The following is a 9,485-nucleotide window of genomic DNA, read 5'->3' as shown; positions in this document are numbered from 1 at the left end:
GTTATATGGTGACGACTCCGAGATATGGTGACAACTATCATGTTATTTATTCTTATATTTTGTTCGTTTTCATATGAATAGACTCTACTAATGGGTTCCTCAACTCCTACAACCACGATGTTTCGATTAGTGTAAGGCACAAGTTCTAGACTTAGGAGTTTATCATCTTTTTTTTTTTCTTCTTTTTTTTTTTTTTTTTTTTTTTTTTTTTTAGTTTTTCTACTTTTTTTTTTCTTATAAACACAAGGGAAAACTAACAAGGCTAAGAACTCAATATGAGAACACTCCCCCACACTTAAACTTTACATTGTCCTCAATGTAAAATTTAGTCATCCAAAGTAAAGTTCAAGATGGGAAATTCATAACATGATATATATACACAATAAGAAAATAAAATGCATAATAAAAACTCATACTCCAACTCATAGTTATTTCTGAACAATAGAGGATAAACACTAAACAAGCTATTTAGGTGGAATCTAATCTCAACTCAGCCAATATATACCTCATCGTCAAGAAAAAATTCCAGCTACTTAGAAAGGCTAGTGTTTATTCTAAATTGTTCAAAAATCTCTAAAAGTTCGAGTTTTGATATGCAAATATCCAAAATAAGAAAATAAAGATAAATGACTTGAGAAATAAAAAGATAGAGATAGATACACAAAACCAGTGGATTGCCTCCCATTTAGCGCTTAGTTTAAAGTCGTCATCCCGACTTGCAAGACGAATTCCCCATACACCAATAACCTGAAAAGTTGGGGATCCACCCATAGAACCTGTTTTGCAAACACTAGCTTCGCACAAATATTAGTAATATAAAATAGAAATGAAGCTATTAACCGATAAAAGCTAAAAAAGATGCCAATTCCTCAAGTGGGATTTGATATTTGTCCTCCTAAGACAGTGGAGCCAAGTAATGTAAGTGAAACTCCAAGCACTTCTAGTTTACTGACACAAGCTCATAATTCAGGTAAATCTCAGGTGGGATGTGAATTTGTTCCCATTAAGCCAGTGGAAGCTAGTAATGTAGGAGACAATCCAACTACCCTTGATTTACACCATTTAGCTCATAATTCAAGTGAAGTAACTTCACATAACAGATCTAATAACTCAGGTAAATTCCAAGTTTTACAAGACTTGAATGAAGATTTCTTTAATTCTCATATAGAGTTCCGAGCTCTTTTAGTGGAGAAGCTTCTCAAGGCAGCTGCTAATGCTCCAGCAATTAATATTCCCAGCAAAATTGTACCCCCTATTGGTAGTCAAGTTACAAATGAGAATGTTTCTAAAGTGAAACAGAAGACAAGTACAGTTACTACAAGAACTCAAGCTGCAAATTTGGGTGGAAGAAGAGAGCTCTTGAGAAGGAATACTTCTCAATCTCAAACTTCAAAATGAAAGTAGTTTTCTGGAATCTCATAGGCCTTAGAAGAATCAAGGCCAGAGATAAACTTAGAAGTTTAGTAAAATCTTTTAATCCTTCTTTAGTTATTCTTGCGAAACCAAAAGTTCACTATTCTTCAGATTTCTGTAAAAAGTTAAAGTTAGCAGGAATGCATTATAAAGCCATACACAATTCAAGTAATGGAGATAAAGGTAATATATGGATTATGTGGTGCTCATCAATTCAGAAACCAAAAGTTATTCATTCATCGGAACAATCAATTATAGTGGAAGTAGGGGACTCTTTGATTACGGGTATGCATGCAGCATCTTTAACTGTTCAAAGAAGAAGCTTATGGAATGACTTGTTAACTATTAACATTTTAGATAAGCCATGGTTAGTTATGGGTGATTTCAATACTGTTATGAAAGCAGATGAGAAGAAGGGTGGTTAAAACCTATGTTGATTTCAATGCTGGAGTTTAACAATTGCCTTCATAGCTGTGGTCTGATTCAAGCTCCAAAAAATGGTATTCTATTCTCATGGTGTAATAATAGAGCAGATAAAAAGAGGATTGTTTGTAATTTAGACAGAGATGTATTTAATGATAAATGGCTAGAAAAGTTTTCCAGTTGGGGGTACAAAGTTGGTAGTAGAGCTGTATCAGATCATAGTACCTTATGTGGAAGTTCTGCTGAAATTCCAAAGCCAATTAACACACCTTTTAGAGCAATGAAAGTTTGGAAGTCTCATCCTGATTTTTTAAAAGTAATTACTCAATCTTGGGGGCAATGTCTTGAAGGTAACCCTATTTTTGTCTTTATGAGTAAAATGAAAAGAATGAAAAGGGATTTGAAGGAATGGAACTGGTTGGTTTTTGGGGATGTGAATAAGAAATTGAAACAGATAGAGGATGAAGTAATGAAGACTACTGCTGAATCAGATGAATATCCCTCAAATACAACTCTTCTAAATAAGCTCATTACTGTAAGGGGCCAACAAGAAATATTACTTCAGCAACAAAAAGAGATTATACAGCAGAAATCAAGAGTGAGATGGTTAAAAGATGGAGCTTCAAACTCAAGATATTTCCATATACATATGAAACTAAGGGAAGCTCAAAATATGATTACAGAACTTGAAAATGATGCAGGTATAATTATTATTGATACAAAAGAGATTGCAAATGAGCTGGTAAAACATTTTGAAACAAAATTCAAATATCAGGAGGTTGATATAGATGAAATTCTTTTTGAGTGTATTCCAAATGTTATTACTAGAGAAGAAAACATGATCATTAATTCCATTCCTTCTGAAGAAGAAATCAAAGCTGCAGTGTTTGAGTTAAATCCTGAGAGTGCACCGTGGCCAGATGGGTTTGCAGGTTGGTTTTATAGGCACTCATGGATAGTAATTGGTCATGACTTTATTAAGGCAGTTCAGTTTTGTTGGAGTAAATGCTTTATTCCAAATGGCTTAAATGCCAATTTCTTGAAATTACTCCCAAAAGTGAAGAATGCAAAAACAGCTAAGCAATTCAGACCAAATGGTCTCATGAACTTCAGTTTTAAAGTTTTTACCAAAATTTGGGCTACAAGGTTAGAGAATGTGATTAACAAAGTAGTATCTCCTCAGCAAGGAGCTTTTATAAAAGAGAGAACAATTCAAGAGCAAGTAGCACTGGCATCTGAGATGATAAATGAAATTGACATTAAGAGGAGAGGTGGAAACTTTGGTTTAAAACTTGGTATTACTCAAGCATATGACTCCCTTAGTTGGAAATTTTTATTTCAATCTCTACACAGCTTTGGTTTCTCAGATGAACTACTACAATGGCTGCAAGTTCTATTACAATCTGCAAGAGTATCAGTATTAGTTAATGGAGGACCTGAAGGCTATTTTGAAGTTGGTAGAGGCTTAAGACAAGGTGACCCATTGTCACCTATGTTATTTGTACTAGTTGAAGATATCCTTAGCAGAAATATTACAAAAATGATTCAAGATGGCAACTTGAAAACTATGGTGAATAAAGGGGGAGTGCAACCTTCTCACATTTTCTTTGCATATGACATCTTTTTTTTTTGTAATGGTGAGAAGAAAAATGTTAAGAAGCTAATGAATCTCCTTAACAAGTACCAAAGGGCATCAGGTAAACAAATAAATTTGGAGAAAAGCAAGTGTTTCATGGGTGTTACAAGTCACACTAGAAGAGTATAAATTTCTGAAGAATGCAATGTTGCTTTGGCTGATTTCCCAGATAAGTATTTGGGAGTAATGTTGGTGGAAGGCAGTGTGAGAACACAACATTTTTGGAGTGTGTGAGAGCTTGGCTGGTTGGAAGGGTAAAATATTGTATTTTCAAGAAAGACTTATTTTGGTTAAACTTGTTTTATGCAGTTACCCAATTTACTCAATGTCAGTTTATAAGTGGCCTAAGAAGGTTATAAGGGAATGTGAAAGAATAATTAGAAATTTCCTATGGTCAGGTGACCCTGCAAAAAGAAAATTAATAACTCTGGAATGGAATAAAACTTGTTATCCAATAAGTGAAGGTGGTCTTGGGTTGAGAAGACTGGAAATTATCAATAAAGCTATTTTAATGAAGCTACCATGGAGAATTCAAAATGAGAATGAAGATTGGTCAAGATTTTTTCTGGCTAAGTATACAAATAAAAAAGGTGAATGGATTTCTTACTATAAGAAGTCATCAATTTGGCCAGGCATAAAGTGGATTCTTGGAGAATTAGAGGAAAATTCCAGGTGGATTGTTGGTGATGGAAAGAATATATCTGCTTGGAAAGATAATTGGGTGCTGGAGAAACCTCTACAAGAGTTATATCCTGATAATGGTTATATACTGCAATTCCCAGATATGAAAGTTTCAGATTTCAGACTTGATGGTGAATGGATTCTGCCAACTGAACTCATGTAAATGATTACTCTAAATGATTTACCTGTAGTGAGTGGAAATGGAGATAAGAGAATATGGACTGGAACTATCACAGGTGAGTTTACAGTTGCTTCAGCAGTGGAAGTCATTAGACATAAATTCCCTCCTCTTCACTGGACAAAGAAGGTATGGCACAAGTCAATTCATCCTGGAATTTCTAGTAATATATGGAAACTAGGTAGAAATATTTGTTCAACTGATGAAAATCTGAAGAAGAGAAATTTCCATTTAGCTTCAAGATGCATCTTATGCAGAAAAATGGAGGAGAATAGAGATCATATGTTGTGGTATTGTAATTTTAGTGAGACTATTTGGAGATGGCTTGGTGGAATGTTCAACTTCAAGAATCCAAGATCTTTTGAGGATATTTTCAAGATGACAAGTAATAAGAGTCCAGCTATCAAAGAAATTTGGCTGTTAAGTGCATTTGTCAGTATGAAGGAACTTTGGTTCTTGAGAAATGAATGCACCTATGGAAAAAGGAAAGTTAATCTCACTGAAGTTATGAATAGAATACTGAAGAAAATATATGATTGTGATATAAGACTGAAAGCAACTATGTGGAATAATTTGTATGATTTGCAAGTAATCAAAAGGTTGGGATTAAAGACCAGAATAGTGAAGAGTTTGATACCCAAAGAAGTGTACTTCCACTTACCAAGCCAGGGAAAAATATTGTTATGTTGTGATAGTGCATCTAAAGGTAATCCAGGTGCATATGGTTATGGTGTTGTTGGAAGAAGCCATTCAGGTGAATTTGTGGTTGCAATTTCAGGTGGCATAGGTATCTCAACAAATTTCTATGCATAAGTTTTTGCTATACTTATTGCAGGGGAATTGGCAGTGCAGAATGGTTTTCTAGAGCTTGTATTCAACACTGATTCTCAAGCAGTTAAAACAGCTTTTCAAAGTGGTAGATTTCCTTGGTTTACAGTCACAAGATGGGGAAAAATATGTGCTGATGTGGTATCATGGAGTTTCAGCCATAGTTATAGAGAAGTTAACTTCTCAGCTGATAACATGGAAAACAGGGGCACTACTCTAGCTAAAGGAGAAAAAAGAATATATGGTAGTAAACCATCTTTCTTGGGCTGTCTGGAAAGCCCAGACAAGGTGTATTTCATATTTTGTTAAAAAGCTTTTATGGGATTATATTTTTGGTTCTTTTTACCTCTTTTATTGTAATTTGGGATAATTCTTTGGTTTAATAAAATTTTATTGTTAAGCAAAAAAAAAATAACCGATAAAAGCTTCCCCCATAGTTATTCTGTCCACACTTGGAAGTGTATAAAGAAAATAGAAATCAGGAACTTCCACGGTTTCTTGTTCCAAAACCTGCATAGTTTGAGAATCAAACATCTCTAATGGAGGATATCGAGAAATAAAGTCATTCAACAATACTCTCGAAGCACATACATTCAAACCAATAAGAGGTAAAGGAGAATAATCAATATGCAAAGGGTTAGACAAACCTTGCACAATCTCTTGTATCATGGAATCCTCTTCATCCTTGAAAAACTCAAGTGAATTATTCATCTCTTTTATATCATGGTCCTCTATCAAACCTTGCAACCATTCTTCGTTCGTTTATTCCTTAACTAAAGTCTCGACATCAACATCATCATTACAATCATTTGAAAGTTCAATTGGGTCTTCCACAATATTGGTCATAACGGTTTCATTCTCAACATACTCGTCATCATTAGACACAAACCTTGTTGCAAAGTTCTGTAAAACACTAGTTTCATCATACTCATGTACCTTTTGAATAGGTGCTTGATCATTATAAAGATCAAGAGTTGAGTCAACTACACTAATGTCATCAAATATCTCCAAAGGTTGGTCCTTTTTAACACAATTGTTCATTTCCTCTTTGTATTCATCAATGCGCTTTCTTACGTCTGAAACACCTCTTTGAAGCTCTTGGAGTGATCCATCCAAATTCTGAATATAGTGTTCCATTTGTTTGTAAAACTCGTTCGACAAGGCAAAAGTAGAATTACTTACTTCAGTATTGCTAGGCCAATTATCTTCCCTTTGAATGGGTGAATGATCATAACTACGATCAGAAATTGGGCCAAACATACTATGAGCATATTCGGTCGATGAAACTGGTTCCATGCTTGGTTGTCTACAAACTGACTCCATGATGACCATAAATTGTTGCATTACATCTACCAAACTAGAAGAAATATTGATAGGATCACAAGTATCATCCCCTCTTTGTGGTTGCTCACTTACATTCCTATCGTAAGAAGGTTGGAATGTATGAGAATAACTAAAAGGGTACGTGGAGTATTGACCATAACCAAAGAATTGGTTTTGATTGTACTCCCCATAAGGTGATAGTTGTCATGTTGTTGAGGTTGAAAGCCGTATTAATTGCTCCAATATGCGTCGTCCATAAAAATTGGTACTTGAAACAAGAGTTCTCAAAACTATGTTAAGATCAAAAATAAATAAGAAAAACTAAAAAACAAAAAATAAATAAGAAACCAAAAACAAGTGACAACCGCTGTCTCCCCGGCAGCGGCGCCAAAATTTGATTGATGTCGTAGGCGTCAAAAATAATTAAACTTTCTTACTACTCAAAATATATAATGAAGCAAGGGAAAGAAAGGATCGTTCCCACAGAGAGGACTAGGTTTTCAATATGTTTCGGTTTCCTATAGGTAACAGGGGGGAATTTTCTGATTTTTATAACTAAATAAAACTAAAAGCAAACAAAGCAATAAAGCAAGCAATTCAGAAATATGTGAAAGTATTGGTCAAGGATTTCGTTTTCATTCACTAACATGTTCTTGTATTAATAATTAGAATTGATATTTAATCTCTCATTATCAAAAGCCCTAAGATACCTTGTCGAAAGAATATCCCGCAATTTCCTCTTATCATCACACATACATGTAAAACGATGCAAGTATGAATTCTACCAAAAGAATAACCTAACGCCTTGCGCTTATCAAGTTCAATTCCCATGGAGCATTAAGATTCATGAAATTAGGCTAATAAATGCAATTGAAATACATTTCGCAAACAATTCGAACAAAGGTCACAATTCTCATATGATTACAAGGATATATCACTATAACCTACAATCATATTTATGCTACTTGTGTTCAAGGATTATCGCTCGATGATTAATCCCAAACGAGCTATAGATATGGATATGAGTTTTACCAAGTTACAACTTGACAAAACGAATACTCAAATCATGTTGCAATGCATCAATCATGCAACTATATTTTCAGAGAATCATGAACGATAAATATGAGACAAAACTAATATATTGAATCAAAGAATCATGTTACGTGAATCCAACTAATCCATAACCAATAATAAACCTCTAGGTGGAGTTCATAACAAGAAGAAAAAGAAAAGCCTTCATGTTTCTAAACCCTAGAACAAAAGTAGAAAAAGAGATAAAAGAGATCCCCTCATAATCTATGTGAGACCCTTTTTATAGACTTGTATTTTTGCTAATTGCTTCAACTTGTCACGTTTAAAATCGACCACATACTTTTCTTAACTCAGCCCACAACTTCAATCCAGCCCATACTCATAGCTATAACAGGCGTCAAACAGCATAAGCCCATTACTTGTTTAGCTTGTCAGTCTTGTGGAACTGACAAGCAACTCCGCCACTTTTCCACCAGCAGCACGACTATACTAGCACTTGCACAACACTTCTCTTCATGTTTACCGCAGCAACACATTACCACTTGAGCCATCCTCCAATCCTTGCAGTCATTGCAACCATTCAATCTCAATTCACAGCCACTGCACAACAACACCAGCACAGCTGCCATTCTGCTTTCTGCTCCTCCAACTGTTTTTTATAACTCAACTTCAGTACCTACAGGCAGCACACAATCCACCAAATCCACCTGCAAGTCCTAACATTCATCCAAACAGTGCCATACACCATTTCATTCATTCCCTGCCATTCATTCCATAATAACCCATCTTTGTAATCATCTCAGTAAGCCATTCCACCACTGCATTGCCACCAGCAGTAGCATTTTTTCTTCCACTTCCGTCTCATTCACCTGCCGTTTGCCTCTGAATTCTTCATTGTCCCAATTTCATGAATCCATCGAAACCCCTTAAATCTCTTCTCGTTTGAATCACTCAATTTGATCTGATTTTCTCCTCAGCAACAACTTCTTCTCGAACTCAGACATCATCTCGTTCATCACCAGATTTGACCACCACCTAGAATTCCCATATCTCAGAGAGCAAGACCAACACAGAGCAACAACACCATCTCAGACATAGGAAGCCTGAGAAACAACAAAACCCACACTGCAAACCATCCAAACTGTCATTCTTCTAGCCCCATGAGAATTATCTTTTCCCATTGACAGCAACAACATCTTCAATCACCTACGACTCCCACTTCTACTACTTGCTTCTGGCTTCCACAAACCAATTCCAGTAAACCTTTCAAACTCAGGCTCAGTGTTGCTTCTCTGCACCTAACTCAGTCACCATGCCTAAATAGCAACGTCACCTGCAATTCAATTCATCACTGCATCAATACCACTTCCTCAGCATATCAAATCCTGAATCCATCCTAAACCCCTGGAAGCAACAACACCACCTTCTCCTCAGTCTTCAATTTCAGTTCAATCTCTGGCCAATCACCATCCCATGACCTGCAAGCGTAGTTCACAAGCAAACCAACACCATCATCAGTTCACATCTCAAGTTCTTCTCAACTGAAGCCCTAATTACCTCAAACCATCATTTCCTAAAGCTCGACAACAACTCCATTAACAACACCAATTTCTTCCATTGTAGACAACAAGCTACATCTCCTTAATCCAGGGCAGCAACAATATTTCCTGTAAAACCCTAACTTCATTTCATTCATTTCTTCTTCCCTGAATTTCTTGTTCAAAACCCCACAAACTCTAAATATGACTCCTTCCTTTCATTGTTCTTCTCACAGAAACTCCAATTTCAGCATCAACCCAGTTATTGCCTTGTTCTTCTCACAAACCCTAATTTCATATCACATCTCTTCACAAACCCTCTATTCCTTCCTGCAATCCATCGATTCCATCTTCACAGAAACTGCAATAACTATTCACATCTCGGGTTCAATTTCTTTTTCCATCAATCGTTAATCATCAACAACAACAGCCG

At 35.6% G+C, this 9,485-nt stretch overlaps 2 protein-coding genes across 2 annotated transcripts; both read left to right on the top strand.

Moving 5' to 3' along the window:
• The first annotated feature begins 1,394 nt into the window (after window positions 1-1,394).
• On the top strand, window positions 1,395-4,316 carry LOC113359504. The gene is made up of 4 exons (XM_026603124.1): window positions 1,395-1,780; window positions 1,885-3,533; window positions 3,642-3,645; window positions 3,782-4,316. Exons 1-4 carry the CDS (start codon window positions 1,395-1,397, stop codon window positions 4,314-4,316), a joined length of 2,574 nt encoding a protein of 857 aa, XP_026458909.1.
• On the top strand, window positions 4,317-5,468 carry LOC113359503. The gene is made up of 2 exons (XM_026603123.1): window positions 4,317-5,118; window positions 5,167-5,468. Exons 1-2 carry the CDS (start codon window positions 4,317-4,319, stop codon window positions 5,466-5,468), a joined length of 1,104 nt encoding a protein of 367 aa, XP_026458908.1.
• Window positions 5,469-9,485: the final 4,017 nt, after the last annotated feature.

Source organism: Papaver somniferum, chromosome 3, assembly GCF_003573695.1.
Source record: "Papaver somniferum cultivar HN1 chromosome 3, ASM357369v1, whole genome shotgun sequence".
In the NCBI taxonomy this organism is placed as follows: domain Eukaryota; kingdom Viridiplantae; phylum Streptophyta; class Magnoliopsida; order Ranunculales; family Papaveraceae; genus Papaver; species Papaver somniferum.
Note: the sequence above shows the minus strand (reverse complement) of the source record. Positions and strands in the feature narration are given on the sequence as shown.

Coding starts and splice junctions, on each gene's coding strand:
- LOC113359504 (XM_026603124.1), top strand. CDS start 1,395: ATGAAAGTAGTTTTCTGGAATCTCATAGGCCTTAGAAGAATCAAGGCC. Junction 1,781..1,884: donor AACATTTTAGATAAGCCATG/GTTAGTTATGGG, acceptor TTGCCTTCATAG/CTGTGGTCTGATTCAAGCTC.
- LOC113359503 (XM_026603123.1), top strand. CDS start 4,317: ATGATTACTCTAAATGATTTACCTGTAGTGAGTGGAAATGGAGATAAG. Junction 5,119..5,166: donor TGCAATTTCAGGTGGCATAG/GTATCTCAACAA, acceptor TACTTATTGCAG/GGGAATTGGCAGTGCAGAAT.